This window comes from Melospiza melodia, chromosome 20 (assembly GCF_035770615.1).
Source record: "Melospiza melodia melodia isolate bMelMel2 chromosome 20, bMelMel2.pri, whole genome shotgun sequence".
Classification (NCBI taxonomy): Eukaryota; Metazoa; Chordata; class Aves; order Passeriformes; family Passerellidae; genus Melospiza; species Melospiza melodia.
In genome coordinates, this window is record NC_086213.1 from 12,900,879 (window position 1) to 12,924,779 (window position 23,901).

Genomic DNA, 23,901 nt, shown 5'->3' on the forward strand with positions numbered 1-23,901 from the left:
AAGAGACCCTTTAATAAGATCTGTGTAACACAGATCCCTCTGTGCCCAACAGGGTTCACCTCACAGAGACTGAAATAGCACACACACCTCAGATGTGATGTGCAGAACTGAGAAGACATCCAGGACAGAGTCCTTGGCTCAAAATTTCTGCAGGAAGAAACAAATCCCTATAGATGGTTACAGTTGTTCCCCCCATAAATGGTTTGTGTACCACAGAACTTGTTCCAGTGCTCATCTCCAGTTCCTCTCTGCTTACTTGAGGACATCAGCCTGCAGCTCCCCAGATCAAACCTCTCCCAGTCCCATGGACAACTCAGCTCCAGGCTGAGTTCATTGAGAAACCCTCACCCTTGAAAGCAGGACTGCCTTTTAAATGTGCACACAAATTTCAGGGAAAAGTTACATTAATAGAGGTATAAAGAGTGATTTCATTGTTTTGAAATATTTTGCCTGTTTCATGCACCAGAATAAAACCAGGAAGGAAGATTGCTGGTTCTTAGCTCAGATACAAAAATGAGTATGCTTTAATTTGGACCTAAAAAGAGACAAAACCTCAGCAATGATGCAAAAAGGTCTTGTGCCTATGGAAAAGGTAAACCAAATTGCTCTGGATGAAGCAAGGGTTCCCAGCCTGGAGAGGCTGACAATGCTGCGTGAGAGGTTTCCCTTGGAAGGATATTGAAAGTCTGAAATTTAATAGAGAAAAACAATTCAGATCTGCTAGGCTTCAAGCAAGTCGAGGGTACATTAAGTCCTTGCTGTAATGTAAAATTAACTTATTTAGGGAAGAATTTAAGTGCTACTTAAAGTACTGAAACCACTGACTGTAGATAGTATTTCAGAAGCCAGCAGAAAGCAACTTAGGAGACTTTTTGCTCTCTCACCTCAAATTAAAAAAAAAAAAACAAAAAAACAAAAAACCAAACACTAAAAAGCAAAGCAGCAGGCCACTCATCTCAGTTTTCACAGCTTTATACACCAGCCTGGAGAACTTGTAGTTATAAGAGGAATTACAGAGCAACACAGGCATGCACACAATGATTTATTGCACGTCTCGCCTGCCCAGTGGCGCAGAGAAGCAAGAGAGATGTGGATTATATACTGCACAATTTTAATTCTCCCATCCAGTAAACACAGCAAATATGAGTACAGCCTGTTCCCATTTAATGGAAGGATCCTTTGCTATTTGGGCACGATGCTGCTTACATCAAATCTGGTGGAAAGTTTTGTGGAGACTTGTATGAATAAGAAGGGATTGTTCTTTCATGAAAACAGATGATTGATCCTTCCCCTGCAGAGCAAAAATCTACATGGAAATGGCTTTGAAAAGTGGTGACAGTACTGCAGCTTCAGTCTGAACATCCCTGCCTACATGGCTTTGGGGCATCACTTCCACCACAGGGCTCAGGGGAGAAGGGCCTTTTGGAAAACTTCCATTTGGACAATGCTGAAATCTAGGAAAATGTACACCCAGGCAAAAAGATTTTTTAAAAAATAGGCAGCTTTGTATCAGCTGGTTTGGAATTTAACGGGAATTTTCACTCATGAGCTTGAAGGTAACTGAGTGATCAACTTCAGGTGCATGCTTGAGGCTCCCTAAACCCTTGAGGAGCAATTGTGGCATCTCCTTTTGCACTGCTGGAGAACTGCTCCTCACAGGACCAGGCTGCCTGGTGCTGCAAGCAATAATGCCACCATTCTGTGCATGACAAATGTCACAGAAATCAACCTTTTGCCTTTAAGAATCGCTCCTCTTCCCAGGAACTACTTCAAAACATTCTGTTCCACATTTCAGCCACAGATTTCTCAGAAATGCCTCTACACTGCTGCTTTGCACAGGTATCTCAGCTTGTTCCCATAAGGGGGCTCAACACACAGAACTTACTTGTCCTGTGGCCTCTTCAGGCGTTCCAGACGAAAAATAAAAGGGCAGACATGAAGCACTTTCTCATTCTCTAAAAGGACAGAGTCATGCTCTCCGCTGCCTGTCTCAATGACAAAACTTCCACTTTTAAATCAAACTGAAGATTTGATATGCTGGTCTAGGAAAAGCTCACACTGAAGCCAGCAGGAATCTTTCCACCAATTGCAGGAATGATTGAAGCAAATTGCTACCAAACTATGAACTCTACCCTAAGTGGTATTTGTTTTGTTACTGCTTTTTGTTTATTTCAAACTTGAGCTGAAACTGGTATTCTCAAGGAAAAGCACAGCTAACTTTTCCTCTTCTGTTACTTACACAAGTAACAGAGCAAAGTCCCCTGCTTGCCATGCACTCCTGCAGCTCCCCCAGCCCCTGGGCTCCATGAAGTGTTTCCAGCTCAGCCCCCTGCTCCAGGAGAGTGGAGGGACATCTGAAACCTGACTTGACACCTGAGCTACAAGGAAACCTTACTCTGCTGCCTGGCAATGCAGTAGAAAATTAAAGCAGGGCTGGATGGCAATTTGGAGATGCAGTTTCTCAAGCTGGTGTACTTCCCCTTGCATGAAACCCTTATGGTTCCTCATGTCCTTTTGATGTTAAGATGTGGCCAAAATCCCTGTCAAGCAACAAAGCAGAACCCAGTGCTCTGCATTAAGTTAAAATCAGCAATTTAACTTCTGAGGTCAAAAAGCAAATCCACCTCCCTGACCAAGTCCTCCAGAATTCCCAGGAGGCCCCACAGACAGTCCCCAATTAAGGAGTCATCCTCCGTTTAATCAGGTGGGCTCCTCCTTCCTAATCAGATCACTCTCCCCTACGCTCTGCTGCTCTCTGACAAGTTCTGCACAGATAATACTCTGCTGCCATCCACCAGCTCTTCAGGCAAAGCAGCTGAGACAAATTAGGGAGACAAAGTTGTTAACAAAATAATTACACCAATATTGAAAGCAGCTACAGCATCAGGAAAAGGTACAGAAAAAATGAAACCACCTAAGAAAAATGTTTACCTGTTTAAGCCAAGATTTAGGTTAAACACACAAAGATGACACATTTGTGTCAGAAATTTGAATTTGACCATTATTACTGCAAAATACACGTGTATTCTTTAAACAGTCAAGCCCAAGTGCATGAATCCTTAAGGAACACAGGTGGGTGGTCAGGAGAGAAGTGGGGGAGTTGTACTTTTGCTTTGATTTGGGGTGGGTTGTTTTTTCCCCTTATTTTAGGTTTTAAGCCAAAGCAGATTTTTCTAGCACCGCTTCAGAAAGCAAAGTTCTCCTGCAAACTCAGTATTAGATGTGTGTTTTGCTGGATGAAGAAAATTACATTTTATTTAAAGTGTGGCACAATGAAATAACACTTCAGTTTCATTTCCTTTTATAACTGCTTCTGGTTGGATTTCAAACACTGGGAGAATATGGGCACAGAGGACTTCAGTTACAAAACCCCAACATTTTAATTAACTGCTTTACTGCAGACAGGGAATTCTGCAAAAATTCCCACCAGTATTCAGAAGCCTATTAAAAATTATCTACATTTTATGCCTAAACTGATTAGTATCTCTTTCATTGTGGTATATGAGCACAGTATATGAGATATATTACTCTTTTTTTTTTCCCCTCCCTTAATTCCAAATTATGCCTCTGGTTTACCCTCTCAAGTTTATATTAGACTGTTGCTTCTCAAGAAAAGAACAGAATTTGGTTTGCAACTGGAATTGGCACTACCAGTAACCACCACCCAGCTGGGAAGTTCATGCCCCACAGCTTGATCCCTTGCAGTAGGAACCCACACACTTGGGCTGAGTGGTTCCACAGGAACAGGTTTGTGTTTCCCCAGCCAGGTCAGACAGAGCTTCTCCAATTTAAGCAGAAGAGGAAGCAAGTCAGAAAGTGATGTTTGTATTACTTTCCCCACTGCTCCTTTAAAAGCAAACAGCAAACCCCAAATTTAAAGCTTCCAATGCTGCAGGAATTGTCCCCCAGAGAGCCCCCAGAGGCTGCAGGAGCACAGGAGGGTCCTGACCTGGATCATGTAGAGCTGGGCGATGCGATATTCTTCCACGCTCATCGGGAGAGGAATGCGATATTCCTTTATGAGCATTTTGGATACCAAAACCTCTTGGCTGCTCACAAACACAATCCAAAAGCTTTTAGTAAAGGCTCCTTAAATAATGGCAAGGAAATGCATCGAGGATCCCTGAAACAGACAGAAAGGAGGGGGGAGGAAAGAGAGAAGTGGTTATTTTCCATTCTTATGGCACAACATCCTATTTAGGAAAAAAACCAAAAACAAACAATAACAGGCAAACATTAATTTTTGTAATAGCTATAAGCATAATAGCAGAGAGAAGAATCCCTGGAGTGCTACCAGACCTTTGATTTCAAATTGAACAGAATCTTTCAGAAGAATTTTTATTTGCTTCAGGGGATACCATCAAAGCCATTACTCTCCTGACCTTTGCCTTAGTATCAATCAGACTTTCATATGCAACAGCATCTCCACGGAAGAGATGTGACAAAAGCTCCAAATGAATAGGCAGATCTGCTGCTGCCCACAGTCTCCAGTGTCAGCAACACACTGGAGATGCATCCTCTCAAAAGCATCAGGTTTTATCCTCTCAAATTCATTTAGCAGCAAGAAAGGGCAATTATCCAACTTCCTCAGCCCTCAGTAACAATCTGATGAAGAAAGACCATTGGATTCTAAGAATAAAGACAGCAGAAATGTACATTTTCCTCCTGCTTTATTCTGAATTATAGTCTTGGTAGGACCCTTTCTTTTTGCACCTCCAAAACTGTCTGCTGGCAAGATCCTCCTGTCACTTCTGTCAATGTCAGGCTCATTTTTACACTCCCACTGCATGAGAATACAGTCAAAGATCAAACTGCAACAGAGAAAAATTCCATTGTACCCCACCTCAAGGCACTGTAACAGAATTACTAGTTAAGGATTCAGGGAATACAGCATTTACAATACCACAGTTAAAGCAGGAACTTTGCAAATACCTTTAATACCCCCTATGGACTGTGGATAAAGACAATAACTTTATGTAAGGAAGGGGGGAATAAAAGGATGACTGTGAGGAGAAGAGGACACAAGAAGAAGCAAAGTCTGTTATCAGCCCAAGGCAGCCTGGGCAGGATCTGGTGATGGCTCTCACAGCACATAAACCATTCACTGGGCTCCTTCTTGTCACCAAAATCCACCTTTCTGCTGTGCCTGCTTATTGGACATCTTCAGAGAGAGCTGCTGGAGCCAAACCAGCCCCAAGCACTGTGACTGGTGGAAACAACCAAGAGAACAAACCCAACCAATTTATCTTGTGGATTAAACCACGACGTGGGAATCAGGAAACCGCATGGCTATCAGCAGCCCTTAGTGCCAGTCGGTGTTTGCACAACACTTCACCGACCTTTTATGAGCTTCAGAGAGGCTCAGGCACGTGCCCATGGTCACAGACAGGGACAACATCCAGTGTTTATAACCCAGGTTTGCTGTGATGGCTCTGCCAGAGCTGAGCACAGGCAGGGACACTGCCCAGGGGACACCCAGCCCCATGCCATGGTGCCCCCAGCTCAGCTCCCTGTGACTGCCACATTTCCAATCTGGCACTAAAGCAAATCCACCCCAGACCGACTCTTCTGGAATAGTGATCCGTCTGCTGCTGCATCATCTAAACAATTTATTTCCAAATTGAATTCTCTGCTGCATTTTATTGCTGTCAGAGCAATCTGTGCCCGTGGAGGGGAGGATAAAGAAGTCTCTGCTATGGCAAAGCCTGTAGAGAATAATTCTGGGAAAACTCTGCTTCCCTACACTGCCGAGCTCTGCAGAGAAGTGTGTGCATCCAGGATTTCCTCCATCAAACTAATCCTCCAGAACAGGTGGAGATAATCTCATTAAGTGGTTTTTAATTAGTGTCATGGCAAGGAACAACAGTTACCATCAGAGGATGGACCTCAAGGATCAGATCAGCAATGGTGCAACTCCAGGATCCCAACTCTTGGAGCTGATGGCAGCGGGAGACTCAGCTACACATCTTGAGCAGTTTGTTGTGCTTTAGAGATCTTTGAAAATTAGACTCAAAAGCTTCTCCCCTTGTTCCCCAAATGCTCTGAAAGTGATTCTGCTCCATCATAAGGACATCAGTCACATCTGTCCTTGCTACTTGCTAAAAATGGGATAGTTCTATTGATTGGAAGAGATTAATAAAACAAAACATGGAACCTGAAAAGCAGTAAAATGGCAAGAAACCTGTACCAACATGGAAAAAATGTGTTTATAATGAAGTTCCAGTCAGGTAATAATTCAGATGGCTGAGACACAAGAGGGTTTATTTTATTACAGACTAAAAATCCCAACATTTTGGTCCCAAGCAGGCACAGCAGCAGCCTTGGCACATGGAGCCTGTCTGGTCACAGCACTGGCTCCTGCTCAGCTTTTATGGGAGCTGAGGGTTCAGCATGAACCCTCCTTCATGTTTCTCCTTCCCTGTGGTCAGTGATTAAAAAGCAGCATTTGGGCTCAGCCCAGAGGGCTGCAGGCAGCAGCAGTCCATTGGAAGTGCCCATTGGAGGTGCCCCACTCCAGCTACTGCAGCCACCCCTGAGGGTCGGGTAGAAAACAATCTGGAAACACACTGGGCAACACCATAGAGCAAATCCCAACCTCAGCCAAGAGAAAGGCACCTGGGATCAGCAGCCTGACACTCAAGGAGGCACAAAGAGAACAAACCTGGCTTGTTTGCCTGGTTTTCAACCAGACTGGCAAAGAAAAGTAAATTACCGAGGTATGTTTGCAGCTTGGGTTGTCTTTGAGTTGAAAAGAACCTGTTCTTACCCCTGCAAGAGCAGTGGAGCCCAGGTATCAAACCATGAAATAAAACCATGGGATTTCACCAAATTCAGATCTGGGGGAACACCATTCCAGGTGGGATGGAGGTGCCAAAATGGCCCTTTCAGACAACTCACTGAGGATGGTGGCCTCCTCCCAAAATCCTGGGATTTCATAGAGAATCAAAGACCACTCATTGTATTGTCTAAACAAAACACAAAAGTTTGCCTGCATAGATGATGGGAGAAAGGAAAAAGTGCTTCTGGAAGCAGGGGAGCCACCACAGCTCTGGAAAAGGGGTGTCAAACCCCATCTGTGTCCATGGCACTCTCTGCACCCAGCCCATTGCTGGGAGCAGCCAGAGGTGTTGGAGCTGCTCCACGTGCTGGGATTAGCAAACAGCCAGGGTTTCACCACTGCATTTTGGCTACACCAAGCTGCACTTTCCATGGACCTGCCACACCCCTGTGGCTGCACAACTGGAAGATGCAGAGGCTGTTTGCAAAGCTCAGCCTGCAGCTGGCTTCCCAGCAAGAGGCAAGCACGGTGACGCAGGACATTTCCAGACTGGCTGCTGCTCCTGCTCCAGCCAAGTGGCACATTTGTACAGCCCCTTATTCAATTTATACCCCGAGCTGTAGTAACTGGGAGAGCCAGGCGCATAATTTTATACCTCAATTATTTTAAAATCAGGTTCTCAAAGCATCATACTTATGCTGCAGAGTCAATATCCTGCTGAGATGAGTCAGGTCCTCCTCTGAGCCATTGCTCCAGGCTGTCTAAAGGCTCATGCACAGCCTGCTGCTTTTACTTCCCATTTTAACAGTCTCCCTCACAACAACAAACTCCCTAAAAAAAGTGCCCGTGCTTTAAAATCAGGGGAGGATTATCTGGGTCTGCAGAAGCTGAACAGACCAAGAGACCCAGCAGAATGTCTCCATTTAACCCATGAACTTGGCTCACTTTGGGAGTGCCTGGGCAGCCTCCCTGGGAGGGAGGTAGCAAAGGGCTGATAACAACTGACAGCTCGTAATTAAGGAGTAAGTTCAGCGTGTGAAGGGTGGTTAAACTGTGCTACTGGAATGCTGGAGGCCAAATCCCAGCCAGGCTTCCCAGGCTAGCCCCGAGGAGATGGAAACTGAGTGTGACAGCAGAATCCCAGCTCCTCGATGGGTTCAGGGTAGCAGAACCACTCACACTGTGGGTTCAGGCTACAGAAGAGCTGTTATGACTCTTCCCAGCTGTCACCTCAATGACAAATTTTGACCAGCTCACTTTTTCCATGCTCAGGCTGCTGAGCAGAGCCTTTCAGGGCTGCAGGGAGCAACGCCCCAGCAGCAGGGACCCTCCTCAGGCCATGGCTGCTGCATTCCCTTTGCAACAGACACGACAGAGAGCAGCTATAATGAGCATTTTCCAGCCTCTCACAGGAGGTTCATTTTATGCCGTTGTAAAGTTAAAAGGAAAACCCATCATGGAGGCTCACACAGCAGCTGGTAGCAGAAGCAAGTCCCAGCCCCAGGTCTCAGGTTCTCATCACCCACTGCCTGCTCAGGGCTGTGCTCTCTGGAGAAGCTGAGAAAAGTCTCCTCTATGAAAGAGCACACTCGTGAGCTAAGGATTGATATTCTTGACTCAGCTGTTGAACATTTTCCCCTGCAATATTTTCACATCACCAAGAAATTTAAGATAATTAACAGAAACAACTGTAAGAAAACCAAGCCAAACCTGTAAAGGCAAAAGGATGAGGGAAGGCATTACCTGAAGACCTCACCTACCTCCCTAAAGACCTTCCTTAGGCTCTCTGTATCACTTTTATCCCCCAAGAAGATGCTTTCTTGAAGAAAGCAGTATCAAAGAGATGTCAGCACTGATCCCAAGGGGATCAAACACTTGGACTTTGAAAGCAACACCAGGCTTAGCAGCCCAGCCACCTTCCCTCTCCTGCAGAGCTCCCTGGAGGAGGACACGGCTCTGCCATGACTGGAAGCACTGCATCCTTACTGTGCTGGGATTTATTTATGCCTTCAGAAGCTGCAGCATAAATGGGAAACAGAATCCCAGGGCCTCAGTCAGCAGTTTTCAAAGGCAGCCTCGGGCTCACACCTTGATTAATGCGGCAGTTTCCCTCCTGGCCCAGAGCAGTCTTGCTCAGCTTCATCTGTCCAGAGTGGCACTGCTGCAAAGACCATTCCCTGTCACTCTGATCCTGCTCGTCCACAGCGTCCCTGCCTCTCAGGAGCTTTCCACGAGTACCCACAGAGCGTGGCTGTCTGGCCAGCCTTGCCTGCCCAGCCCTCTCCAGGAGCTGTGGCACACAGGGCCCAGGATCCACCACAGGGACCAGCACAGCCTGGCATTTGTCCTGCCCACATCCCACAGCCGGCTCCACGGGAAGGACACAGGACAGAGAGGAACTTCTTGGTCTGTGAGTGCTCAGCACACTCTGGGCTGGAGTGTGTCACTGTGAATCTCTCATGACTGATCACTGCTCTGAAAAGGTCAGGGGCAAACACAATTAATGAGGCTTTTCCAAGGAGATGAATAACGAGTGCTTGTATTTTACCATTCCCTTCTCTCCCCTCCTCACCCAACCCCACCAAAGTGATCTCTCCACTGGGACTGTTTCAAGCCATATCTACACTGGAAGGTCAAAAGGCCTCAACATTTCTATTTAGTAGCTCTGTGGCCACAAACCACTCATCACTACTCTCAAAACTGTCTCTCTCTCACACACACATGCACTAAACTGAAGAGAGAGAAGAAGGCTTTGAAAATCAGCAGTTTTCAGTTTTCATAGTGTGAGTTGTACCTGCTCACTGACAGCTAAGCAGATTTAAAAACTCATCAGGCCTGGGGAAAAAAAAAAACAAACAACTGATCAAAAGTTAAAGCTCCTTAAAAGTGCACAGTTCACACGCTCTGGCTCCAAGGCCACTGTGTCAGTGTGTGACTCTGGGCAGGGTCATTCATCCTAATCCTCCATCTCATCTGTCACATCTTCACTCATGCAGATGTTTGCACATCCCAGTTTCATGGCTGAGCTCAGATCCCATCCCACGGTGAATCAGCAGCTGATGAACAACTGCAGTGGTGTGCACGAGTGTGCCTGTGTGTTAGTGTGACCCAGCCAGGCTCTGAGTGCTGTTCAGCCCTCCCAGCCCATTGGGTGCTCCCAGAGTGATCCCAATCGAGAGGTCTGTCCCATTCCAGCCCTCCTGGGCCCACTGCCTGCAGCACAGCCAGGGCACAAGGAAAGCACACACATTTGTGCAAATCACCTTCCCCAGGTGCAGGGCGAGCTCCAGAGCCCTCGAAGGCAGCAGCAGCACAGCGAGGGGCTGAGGACAAACACTGCTTGCTAAGACAGGGTGAACAAGTTGCATTTCCAGTACTTGATCTTTTTGCCATTATTAGATCCAATTTGACGTCACTTATAGAATTTAAGAGCTCATTGTAAAGTAGACGTTTATTACAACTGAAGGATGGAAGCAGTCCAAATGCAATATAGCGACACTGGAGCTATTAAATCTTGTTATAGTTCACTGGGCAGCCAAATACTGGCTTGAAGCATCGTGAGAAGGGGAGGGGGGAAAGTAACACCACAGCAAAGCGTGCACAACACCCACCACCTTTTCTGATTAAACATTCTCGGATATTGTGCTGGTTTTTTGTACTTTCCAGTCCTGTTACTCCTTCAGCACCTGGCAGAGGAAGAACTGACTCCCTTCCTTCTGCTCTGTAAGGGATGGTGTGGTGCAAGGCCAGCCAGCCTTCCCCATGCACACAGGGATTCCAGGGGGATCAGGTGAAGTCCATCAGCTGAACTTTGGATGGAAAATTAACATTTCAAGCCCTGCCGTGCCTGGAGGTTATGCAATAATGAACTAATAACGAAGCCATTAAAAGAGCTAATAAGCACACTTGAGCCACAGATGAGTTCAGAGGGAAAGACAAACCAGCCTCTAATCCTTTTGCTGATACTGGGGATAAAGATGAATATTAAAAAGAGCACTGACATTAAAGTTTAAACGTTTCCAAGCAGTCTGCATCAGGAGAGCAGCCACAAACCCCAGTGTCCTGTGGCCAGGCTACTGAGCCTGGTGAGCTAAAGGAACTGGGCAGACCCTGCTTTTAATGGGGTTGCTCTTAGTCCAAGACTCAGCATTATCCACTGAAAACAGGCCAACATTTCACACACAAATACATAAATATAGAAGTGTGATATATATATATATTTATATATAGACACATATATATAGACATACATATATATACACACACAGGGAAACAAAAATAAAAGCAGCACTGACAGTGTGGCAAGTACAGCGTGCTGGCTCAAAACAGACTGAAAATTGCTGGCAGCTCATTAAACTACTGTAAAGAAAAATCTATGGAATGCCACAGGCAAACAGCATGGACAGGATTTTTCTTTGGTTGGTGGCACATCCATTAGTCTGAAGGGCCACTGGCACAGAATCCTGCACACTGTGGGCAGCAGTGGCAGGGAGATGGGAGGCAGGCCAAGTTTAAAACCAAAATAAGCATATCTAATTTCCCAGGTAGCCTCCCTGGGAGGTTATTGCATTTACACTTCACAGCTCCAGGCGCTACAATCCCTCTTCCTGACAGAAATCAGGAGAGGGAACACAAGGGAGCTTGGTGCAGTTCCCACCAGCTGGTCAAGGCTTCACTTGTATTAAGTAGTAAAATCCCAGCCACAAATCCATCCAGGCTCTTAATGTCCATGTCCACACCACCCCTGTTCTCTTTCTCTCCATCAGTGGCTGCACTGGAAATCACACTTTTCTATTAAAACATCAAGAGCAGAAAGTCATGAAAACTCCCACTCTTTCATCTTACCAGTCACTAAGCATTAAAGTAAGAAATTGAATTGAGAGCAAGGAAGCTGAAATGCAAAGCTTCGTGTATTTCCTGTGAGTCTTGTTCCTACCCTGCTGCACAAGGCACTTGAAAGGCACTCAGTCCCGAAGCCATTACAGCCACATCCCACCTCCCCTGCAATGGCAACCACAGCACTCATTCCCCATTTTATAGCTTATTTATTCATGGGTCTTTATGCTCATCTTTTCCAACCGACAGCCCATTTCAGGCTATTTCTCAATGTTAATTTGAATTTTTATCTCCAAATACTTGCAGATCCACTAAACCTGCTTTTGAGACCAAAAACGCAATTTTGGGATTTGAGTCAACATCGGACAGAGCATGGATTGCTTCCTCAGTACCTCCCCATTCAAACTGAAAAGGGTCATCAACAGCTACTTCACTTTTTCAGTAGTTACAGTCCTGATGGAAAGAAACCCATTTTATTCCCTCATTTATGCAAATATCATGTGGAACAGGAAATGAGCATTCAAAGCTGGTTTAAAAAGACCATTTCATGGAGGAAAACATTGTACCATTGCAAAGGCAATGTTAGAGCACTGTAATACTTCACACTGCTTTCATTAGGCTGAGACTTGCCTTGCCTAAGGGCAAAATGGGGATAAAGAAAATAAGTCCCACTCCATCAGAAGAAACTTGTAATGACACCTAAAATTCTTACATGGGGAGCAAGACAGACACAGCAGTGAAGGCTGATGAAAAATGGTGCAATTGAGGAGGAAAGCACAGGGCCATTTTGCACAAGAGCAGTAAATGTTTAATATCTCTGTTGTGTCTTTCATCCATAACACCAACAGATTAACAATTAACAAGGTTTCTGTGGCTGGGTAATTTCTTTGGAGTTTTGATCTTGGAAATCATTACACTAAATATTTTATAAGCGCCTTTGAAAGTTTTTCTTTTTTTTTTTTTTTAATAAAGAAAAAAGAATCACTCCCTGCTCCTGGACTGCAGCAGGGTAATGAAAAGTGCACAGCTAATCAATACCCACTTTCAGTTCATTAGTCAGCACATTTTGGCCTGGTGTTTTGTTCCCTTCCACCATTCCACATCCCACATATGGAGTGACGGTTCATTTTTAAAGCACCACATCTTACTGCCTTTGCAAATCACCCTTAATGCTAACCACAATATGGAACACCCAGCCTCTAAACACCACCCACACCATTTAGAGGCTTCCAGGGTGTTTCCAGCTGAGCACTTTTGCCAGCTGAGACAGAGGAGGCCAAAGTGCCAGAGCAGTTCTGTTTCTCCTTTAGCCTGGGTAACAAATTGCTGGGTCATTTCTGTCCCTCACTCCTCTCTGAGAAGTCTAAAGAAGGACAAAGCTTTGTCAGCCACTTGGACAGGCAGCTCCAGGTTCCTGCCCTGCCCTGGAGCCACAGCTGCACCTCCACAACACCCAGGACCCCTGCACATGATTCCAAACCAGGGTGCAGAGACCCAGGGGCACTGCCAGGTGTTACCCACATCCCCAGCTCTCACCTCCTCCAGGAAAACCCAACATACTCCTTCCCCACTCTGCCCACTCCATAAAAAATACAACCCAAAGGACACACTGAGATCATTTAAAATAGAGTTGAAACTGGAAACTGAAACCAGGACTTATAAAAAAATTAATTTGAATTCACCCAAGCCAAGGACAGGAGTGGCACCTGAGGAGACAAATGCAGGTACTGGCAAGAAAAGAGGAAACATTCTCTGAGTCACCCACCCAGAGCAGGAGTGCCTGGCTGGGCCCAGCTGAGCTCCCTGCAGCAGCTCCCAGTGCTTGAGGGATACATTAAAGTTCTGCCCTGGCTTCAGGGGCAACTATCATTATCCCTCATTTGCAGGGAAATTGAGACATGGGGAGAAAAATGATCTGGTCCAATATTCAGGAGAGAATCAGTGACAAAGCAGATTCAAGATGGGATCCAACTTTTTCCACAAAATAATTTTTTATAAAGAGAGGAGGGAGTGGAGTAGCTCAAGCAAATTCAATTTCCCTCATAATTGGCACGATTCCGCAAGAAAAAAATGTGAAGAATTTTTTTTCTTCTTACTGACTGCCTTTCAAGATATCAGTAATTTCTGCAGAAAATAAATGATTCTTGAAAATATCAAATTTCCCCAAGAGCCCAGAGGTTCTCAGCACACCAGAAAAGCCCTTTTTCTGCTGGAAAGCACATGGGAGCTTCAAGAACTTTTCTGTTTTGTTGAAATCTTGGTAGATGCAGTAACTTGAATGAAGACTGGCAGAGCTGTGACACTCAGACCAGCATGGCCACAACCAAACACCCACCAGAAGGGCTACAGACCTCCTGTCTCCACAAATGACAAGGAAAGAAACTACTCAAGATCAAAAGATGCTCAAACTCTCACTCACAACCGTATCCCCAAAACCCCTTGCAAATAATCCTTGCTGGGGAAAATATTCTCAGATGTAATTAAGTGGTGCTCTGAACCCAATTTTTGCATTAATATCTTGGGCATCACAAACCAAACTCACATTTCAGCTGTCAAATCCACAAGACAAAACTTTGAAGCAAATCCTCTGGCCTTTAATTCTGACCCATTTTGCTGAACACCTCCCACAGCCCTTCCCACTGGTTTCAGAAAGCCAACCTCTGGCTTCACTCAGAATTCTCTCTATGAAACAATTCCCTTTTCTACAGAAGATTTCTGGATGTACCAAAGTATTTAACAGCCATAGAGCACATATTGTGGTTTCAGCCTGACAAAGCAAGCAGAGAACTTTCCCAAGGGTGGAATTCTCCTGTTCCTGGAGGACTCGTGTGGTTTTATTCCTCAAATTAAATGGGATTTCAACCACCTCCTCCAACTACAAATTCAGCTTCACAAGTCCATCAGGGTGTCCTGCAACAAGGTGTCACACTGCACATGTGGGGCAAAAGAAAGCAGTTTAATGTAAATTAAAACAAATGTAACAAAACCCAAGACCCATTCAAATAAACTTTTCCTTTGTTCCCCAACAAATATCCACATTGTTTCAGGGTGTTTTTTTTGAAGTGTCCCCTTACTAGACAGTGTTACAAAAGCAAGCTTACTAAGGGTTCAGGCACAAAATTTTCCTTTTCATGAGATGCACCATTGGATGGAAACCTTGTTCCAGCCTGGCAGCAGCTGAGGAAGCAGAGCACGGAGCAGAAAGTGTCCAACCCTCGGTTCAGGTTTCAGGGATGGCTCTGACCCAGTGCTGCAGTTCCCTGTCCCAGCTCCTGCCATGGCCTGGCCACTTGTTCCCACCTTGGGAATTTCTGCATCCTGGCTGAGCCAGCTCTGTCAGCTCTCGGATTGCAGGAGCACTGCACAGCCCCACATGCCCTCTGCTAAAGGGCATTACAGCTGTATTTATATCTGACATAAATCTGCTTTGTAAACAGTGACCTGATTCGGGAGCTGGGCTTTCTTAGACAGCCACGTCCAGAGCACACGTGCCTGCTGCTCCTGAGGGACAGCCTCTCAAAAACCCAGAACTGCCAGGGGGGAGACCAAAACCACCCAGAGCTATCCATGCGATATCCATGAAGTGGAACACAGGAGCCAAAGGACTTCAACATTCCAGCCTGATCACAACACGGCATGGAGGACAATTGGTCTGTGCAAAAAAAAGCTGCCTGCAGTCTACAAGAAATGCAATAACTGAGGGACAATAAAGTTTGGATAGTTTAGTCCAAAATTCACTGCAAATGCTGGCTCACAGTCAAAACAATCAGGAGCTGGCCTGAAAATAATACCAAAGTTCTCACTCCAGGCACTGGACCCTGTTTTCTCATCTCATTTCTATTCTTCTGTTTGCTGCCAATTCAAAGAACTGTGACCAAAAAAAACCTCAGCCCATTAGTCTTGTTCTTAGAAGTGTTAAGCTCTTACTTATGAAGTTAGTGTTATCCACTGAGTCCATAAATTACAGCTAAAGTACATAAGGAAGCAGTCATGACATAACCCCAATTTAATCTGAACCAGGCCACCACAGTCAAAGAAGTGTTTTTCAAAATGTTAATTAATTTTTAAAAGAATGGATCAAAGGGGGTTCTCAATTAAAAGAATACTTTAAGGAGACAAGCTAGAGAGGATTGTCCACTTTATTAATACAGCAATTTAACAGCTATTCAACATGTAATAACTTCTCATTAAAAGTCAACCCTCCCCCTTCTCCAACAGATTAGCCACCCATTTGTCAGACACAATACAGCTTCATTAGCCTAAAAATTCCATTTCTGCTCTTCTGCAGATTTGATTTTATTTTCCTTCTGTCAGTAAGCAAAAATCCTGAATGACAGCAAAGTCCAGAAATCAATAACACAAACAGGGCCTTGGTCTTTCAGAGGTTCCAGAGTTTGGGAGCAGCATTCCCAGCAATGCCAGCAGGGACAGCACACACTCAACTCCTGCAAGAGGCAGCATCAGAGCTCTAGGAAGTCCTTATTAAAAAATAACAAACTGAAAGAGGTTACAGCTAAGGCTAATACCACCCAAAAGCTAAAGCAAACAAAAACATTCCAGTCTTAAGACCATTAACAGCCCCATGCCCAGGTTCAGTAAAAATGGACACCTTTGCTGCAGCTCCTGCAGTTTTCAGGAATGAATCCAGACATCAGCAGAATAGGAAGTTCAGGATATATACAGCATTAGCTTCCAAGAGAATATTTATCATGTCACGTGAGACCAGCATTTTTAGCCAACTTGGGAGAAAATAGACAAGCTGCAAAAAATACCAGTCACGACAATTACAAGGAAGAAAAGCAAAGCATAAGCAATGGCAGCACTAACAATCCATACTTTTAGTGAGAAGCTGCTAACAATTTTTTTTTAATTACACAGACCACTGCCAGAAGATTATCTCAGTTGCTTAGGTGTGCAATTCGTGTTTCTAGTTTAAAAAAAAAAAAAAAAAAGGTATCAATAATTATGTAAATCCAGGACCTCATCCTCTCTGTTCTGCCACTAAAACACAAGCTTTTGTCAAGAGCCAGCTGCTCCTCCTTCCTCAGGACAGCACTATCATCTTCAGCATTTTTAATAAAATCGATAAAGAACAAAACTACCCAAGAGATAGTGAAAGCTTAACAACTTATCCTAGGCTAGAGGTGGAGAGAAAAGAGCCTGGCTGAGAGGAGCCACCCGTGGGTGAGAATTCTCCCTGGCCATGTGTTGGTGACAGCGGCACTTCCCAAGGCACAAACCAGCCCCAGCTCCTGCAATGAGTAACTGCAGGGCTTGCAGGAGTCAACAGTTGTAGCAGAAGATTTATTTTTGTCACTAGAAACAGCGAGGGTGACTCACAATAGGCTCAGGGAGCCTCGTTGATGAGTTTCATTTTATACAGTCACTTTTCACCCTTGGTTCTCAGAAATACAGTGACAATAATGACAATAGAGTATAATAGTCCTAATTAGCAAATGGGAGAGAAAACTTCCAAGTTCCAAACGAACCAGAATTGCTACTTCTAAAAATGCAATGCAGTTGATCTCTGCTGATCTCTGAAATTAGAAGAGAAAGGAAGAACGGCCATTCTCTTCTGCACATTCAGCAACAACATCCCCACAGAAAGAACACGAGCAAGAGCTGTTCAGAGCCCTGGCTTCAGGATGATTTACTGCTAAATACATTAGCAGCATCTCCTGCTGACAAAATAAATAGGCCTGACTGTATCAAAAACCAAGCAAATCATTGCCTTCTCAAGCACAGGTTAATGCATTTTTTCCCAGCGATGCTAAAGAGGACAAAAGGACAATGGCAAGCTTTGAAAAGGACTTGCCAACCAAGTGATGGCTCAATAATTACATTTTGGAAAATTTTCCTTGCATTTCACACTGCTGAAGCCACTCTCAAAGCGACTGAAAGCACCAGCAACAAAGAGAAGCCACTGTGAAACTTGCTCTGTTGACTTGACCAAAGCAAAGGCTGTTCAGGAGAGTGGACTTGGTAACGTCAAATTCAGGACAACCACCACTGCTCTTTAAAGCACCAAAGTTGGTTGGAATCTTTATTTAGGACTAAAGTCCAGTAGCTTTCCTCTGAATAGGGGATCACATGGAAGCTATTTTCTTTGTGGAGGTTATTTTGAGCTGAAAATATTTTCCAGTTCCATGCTGACAGACAGATTATAACTCCACTGTTTTACAGCATAATGGACAAGTTTCTGAAGCTTGTCACAGGGGAAAGTAGAGAAAGCAGCATTTTTCTCTCTACAGTATTTATTCCTGTAGGAGTTTACTCTTTCAAAATAAGGTCACATGCTCCTTTAGCACAAAAGGACCCAACTGAGCAGAGCACAGCTATCTGTTCCATTTGTCATCCCAGGCAAGATGAGATAATCAGATTAGCCAAACAGTTACAAACTGCACACATCTGAAGGAGAAGGAAGCAATTTTCTCATATTCCTCGCCCCAGCAATCACCTCCAAGATTTCCAAGACAGCAGTGTCAGCCTCCCCATCACTTCCCAGTGCTGAGCTCCTCCAGGATTCAGGGACAAACTCCTCTGGAAGCCCCATGTCAGCTTGTCACATTTATTGGAGAAAATGGTTTGCTAAGATGATGTGGTAAAAGCCTGCATTAATACCTCCAGAGCTATCCACACGTCCAGCCATGTTCCCTAACAGAGTTCCTGTAATTGGGTTCAAAAACCCTCCTGGGAGAGGCTCCTCCACCCTCCCCACCCAAACCAACAAGGTCTGGGTGCAGCACAAGGGGTGATCCCAGGACAAAGAGGATCATTTGCTGTGTTCCTGTTGCATCTTTCACCCCGAGCGGCCCAACAGCTCTTCCTGCAGAAATGCTGCCACACCAGGGGCAAGGGGAGCACCCAGAAAGCTGTGGAGCATAAAGACGTTTTAAAAACAGAGAGAAATCAGCAAAGATTGGTATTTGCACCATGGGCAGCTGTCTCCAAAATCCCACCTGAACCCCTTGTTTAGGGTTTGGGGTGCCCTCAGACTGAAGTTATCACATTCTAAAAGGGGAAAGGGATTAGTTAACTAAATTCCTTTATTCCTTTGCAGTTCAGTTCTTACACCCAAAGACACTCACACAACCTCTTCGGAAGAAGCTCCCTGAGGCAGAGCAGCAAATGAGCACAAAGTTTCCAGCAAGTCCAACCCTCTTGCAGCTCCTCAGCTTGCAGGTGACTGACAGCATTCCCACATCAAAAGCCTCGCACAGCACAGACCCACCCGCCAGGCAGCACCAGACCTTCCTCTGAACAGTAAATTGCTCATTTGCTGGAACAGAGGTGCCTCATTTCCCTCCCTAAGACACCACTAATCCTGTATGCAGGGCTAAAATATCCCTGCTGCCCAGCCTGGCGTTGTCAGTGCTGAGAAACACTGGAAAGTGCTTTGATTCACACTAAGGACAGCTGAAAGAAATGTCAGCAGTTTTTATTTTTAAATGCATGGAGTGCTGTGCCCAGGGTTAGGAACACTCCCAGTTCCCTCAGATGTTTTAGCACATACCAGTTTCTCTGAAAAAAGGTGGTAGAGACCTTCCACTCAACAGTGCCCTTCTTGGGGTGAGCCACAGAAATCTCTCTTCTCCTTCATTCCCCAAACCAATTTCCCAGCTCTGGGATGGCTCCCAGCTTGCATCACACCCCAGGGGACTGGGGATGGTAAAGGTCTATCCTCAAGCTTGCATGGAAACAATGGTTTGTGCTTTTTTGATTTAATTATTTCACTTCCAGACGATGGAGAAATCATCTGTGACTGCCATCCCTGTAACTGGAACCCCTAGTTAAATGTCAAACATCCTCTGCTCTTGTCCTACATCACAAAATGAGCACAAAAAAAACCCCAAAAGTTAAGCAATACAGAGACAGACTGTGCTGCAGTTGGGAGAGTTACACACACCACCCAAACTCGTGACATTCCCATAGAAACCACGGAGGGAAAAGAGAAAAGCCTCAAAAAACTGACAAGATAAAACACACATGGTGAAATCTGTAATTCTTGTGAAGAAAATCTGCATGTGCAAGTTCCTCCTCAGTCTCAGGCACTCAGGGCTAACACAGGTAACACACAACTGATGCCAATAAAGCTTTTTTCCAGATCCCTCAGGCTGCCTGATGGGAATAACCACACATTCCCAGGAGTGGTATTTCAGAGGACAAATTGTTGGGTATTAGAAGCAACTTTTTCCCTGTTACTTATGGGCCAGTTCTTGCAGTTAAAAGTCACTACAAATAAAGGAACTTCCTTAACTTTTCCTTAGTGTGTGTGAAGCCTTTCAGAATGCACATTTTCCTCATTAGTTAAGCAAATAAATATTGGGATGTTCAAGAGAAGCAATTGATTCTTTCATTCATTTACACATCCCTATAAGAAAAAAAAAATCCACTAACAAACCCATATTACTACCAAGAGCACACAAGTTCAGCTAATGAGCTATCTGGCCACTGACAGAAAAAAAAAATCTCAAAAACCTAAAGTTTAAATGTTCTATCACACACTTCCCTACTCCAGACAAGTGGTTTTGTGTGGCATGAAAAAAAGGGAAAGAGAAAAAGAAGAAAAGGGAAGAAAAAGACAATAATGCTTAGCAATGGCTTTTAAATCACTCAGGGTGCTCTGCTCATGTTCAGGAAAACCAGAAATATTCCAGAGCTTGGCAGAAGCAAGGCAGCTCCACCAGGTGAGGCACAAACATGCATGGAAGGAGGTTGGTTGTTACAAACTGAATCATTCCCTGAGATGCCTGATGCATCTCCAAACCCCTTCCAGACAGAGGAATAACATCCACAGCGTGCCTGCTGCTCAGCTCAATCCACAGCACAGCCCTGAGCTCTACTACCAAAGCCAGAAATAAAAGCCAAGCCCAAATCCAGGAGGTTTGGAAGTGAATCTGGACACCAACACTCTTCTGCTCATCCAAGTTCTCCATCCCAGCAATGCCATGTGAATCTCCCTCTCCTGGGATGTTGGGATTTTATGAACCCACTGACCCTGTTTTCTCCCCAAAGCTTTACCAGCATCTTTCATGCAGAGCACATGATTTTCTGCTTAAGAAAAATAAAAAACAGGATTGTTTTTTCGGGTCTTGACAAAATCTTTAGTCTGACAGATGGTTTTTTTCTGGAATTAGTTTCTAAATATACACTGTACCTACCACGCCATCAAAGGCAGGGCTAAAGACACTAACCAGCCAATACATTAAACAGTTTATCTTGTTAGAGGTTTTACAGCTACTTAATAATGAGTTTTGGTAATCACTGCCTGTATGTGTCTATTACTGTAAGACAGTCTTTAAAAATTATATATAATCTGTAATAGCATAACCTTTCCCTTCAGCTACAAAAAAACTCTGTACTCCAATCAATATCATCCCTAGCAAGAAACTAAAAAAAGATCAGCAGGAGCCATAAAGCACAGTAAATTACGTTCAGGGAACAGCTCTACTGCCACCATATTTTATAGAAATTCTATTTAAAATTCACACATACAAAAAAAAAAAAGAGAAATACAGACAAAACCCCAGATCTGGACAGGAGATAAAGCAAGAAAGTTGTGCTGTCTGACAAGCAGGATAAGAAAAGCAGAAGGGTAGACTGAATCTGACCTTTGTGGGTCAGTCACATTTTCCATGTGCTGCTAAAGAACTTTCCCCAGGGGGAGGAGGGGGCAGCAAGAGAATCAATTCATAAAAACACCCATCAAAGTTTACACAAAGTAACCAGTGAGAAATTATTATTTTACAAATCAGAGTAAATCTCTCATCACTTATCTGGTCGAGAGGAAAGTTTTGCATCACCCTGCTGATATTTTGGCGTTTGAAGGTTTTACACATCTCAGCGTCTGAGAACAGCCAGGCCCTTCCATCACACAGAATAACAAGCATTCCTCCCACTCTGAATGCAGAGGCACTGAAGGGCACCACAGCAGCTGAGTTCACAGAGCACCAGAGGAGCACAAGCATTTCTTCAGCCAATAACAACAACATTCAAAACAAAGCTACAAATATAAACTCAACCTGCTTAGGAACCTTCCATTGCTTAGGAAACAAGTTATTTGCTCTTGAGCTTTACTGACCTTCCTGAGCAAGAAGTCATGAGGAGATGCTGACATGAGGAATCAAAGTTGTCACCTGGACACGGGAGCCATAGATTTATACCCCAGAGTCCCCACCCCATCAGCATCTCCATGCAGGAAGGAATCAGGTGTTTATTAAGAATAGCTGGGTATCCAAAACAAACAGGTTGAAAATGTGGATAAACTTAGTACAGCTTAGGGGAACAAAAAAAAAAAAAAAAAAAAGTGCAAGCCCCCCTGCTTTTCCTGCTTGCTCCTTTCACAAAAGCTTGGAACATCTGCAGGAACTGCCTCTCCAAGTATATCCAGGGTTTACTTACTATTTATTCCCAGGCAATCTCAACCCACCAGCCGTTGCCAGAGCAGTCTGAGGTGACCCCGAGCTGCCCCACTCCAGCTGCAGTGCCCAGCGTGCCCAGGCTGCAGGGCCTGGAAGGTGCCAGCCAGGGCCCTCCCTGCCAACGCTGTGATCTCACCTACAGCCAGGAGCTCTCCCTTCTCTGCTCTAAGGCTGCTCCAACCAGAGCCGGGAAGATGAAAGGAAAGCAGATACAGAGGCATGGCTGGAAGGAGAAGTAATTAGGATGTTGGAAACCAAATCAAAACAGAAGATACAGCTTTTAAGAAGTCCTCCTCTATTAATCTCAGGCTCAGAGAGGGATAAAAATGTTTCTATTCCAATGATGATCTTTGAAGAAAAAAAACTCAGTATTTGGCACAAGGAGTAAAGGTAACTCTCGAAGTGGAGAATTAAGCAGTAGTTACATTTATTCCTATTTCCTTAGCTAAGCCAGGTACAATTACCTCCAATGCATGTCTCCATGCATAACTCAAAAATCAGGAATATCCCTAATCTAAATCTAAAAGGACTTGAGACACCATAGGCAGGTGATGCTCCCCATAAAGAGCAAACACAGCAATACTGTCATTTTCTTTGAAGAGCTGCTGGTTTAGGGTTGTTGTTTTTCCAGGGATTTTTGTTTAATGGTGCACTTTTTTCTTTCTACCTTTCTGCCAGCTTCCCTAGAAGAAAACAAAACAAACCTCTATGACTAATCCTTCACTTTGCCAGCTGACAGAAACCACGGTGTTACCACAGCACATTTAAAACAAAACTACAATTTTAAAGGGGAAATGTAGGAGCACCTTCTGGTTCTTTGCCTTCCCCCTCATCCCTGAGCCCTCACCCTGCACTGACATCCCTCATGAGCGAGGGCTGGAGCTGCTCCCTTCACCTGGGGGAAGCCTCAGCACCTCAGTGATTCCCTGACTAAACAGAAAATCCACACCAGGACAGAGAGGGAACTGCTTCTGCCACCCAGAACTGGTGTGAGAAGCTCCCATGGAGGAAAGGGAGCTGCTCAAGTGTCTTGAGGTACTGTGAGACGCTACAGCCAAGCCAGAGGGAATACAGAAGCAAATTCAAGTGCTCCCACAAACCTGAAGCTTCCAGACAAGAAATTACCAGTAATTACTAATAATATAATTTTCATGCAGCACTCATCAGCAAGAACCAGTTCTGTCCTCACAACAAAGAGGAACAACAAAAGCCACAAACAGTTACTGAATTAGCTTATTAAGATCTCTGGGATTTTTTTGAACCTTCATAACCATCAAAATTGGTCTGAATACACAAATATAATTACAATAAAAAGGCCCAGATGTCTTCTGGACACGGCAGCATCAGATCCAACATCCTAGGGCAGAAACCTCACACTGAGGAATCTCTTCTGAGGGATGAAGGCTGCTCCTCTGCCCATCCTGGTCCTTCACAGGAGGGACTGCAGCACAGGATCAATTTCAGAAGCTGCTACTCCAGTTTCAAACATGCTCCTCTTTTAAAAGAGCACACATTTATCAAATGCCAGTGGTGGCCAAGCAGAGTGGCCAGGGCATAGCACAGCAAAACAAACAAGTAAACACAAACAAACAAATAAAAACACCTAACAGCAAAGAATGAGAGCCCAAAGGCTGCAGCTGATTTTCCTCCTGTGCCTGTCACTATTTCCCATCAAATCAGAAAGCCCAATCTCCATCAGATGCTCTGCTGGTTAAGAGCCAGGCACAGGCAATGTGACCTACAGACCACAGCAGACGTGTTTACACCAAACATTTAACCTCTGGGATGAAAAGATCAGAAGGCCCATCCTGATGGTGAAAAAGAACCAATCACTCCATCAGTGAGGTGGTCCTGAAGGGAGGAGAG

The 23,901-nt window shown here is 44.6% G+C and overlaps 1 protein-coding gene across 11 annotated transcripts in view; it reads right to left on the reverse strand.

Moving 5' to 3' along the window:
- The window catches only part of PITPNM2 (phosphatidylinositol transfer protein membrane associated 2), a 123,694-nt gene that overhangs the window by 59,027 nt on the left and 40,766 nt on the right, over positions 1 to 23,901 (reverse strand). For all 11 annotated transcript variants that reach the window (XM_063173129.1, XM_063173128.1, XM_063173127.1 and 8 more), the window contains one exon: positions 3,950 to 4,123. In XM_063173129.1, the coding sequence (XP_063029199.1) occupies positions 3,950 to 4,027 (78 nt within the window). In that variant the 5' untranslated portion in view covers positions 4,028 to 4,123. The remainder of the gene's footprint in view (positions 1 to 3,949; positions 4,124 to 23,901) is intronic.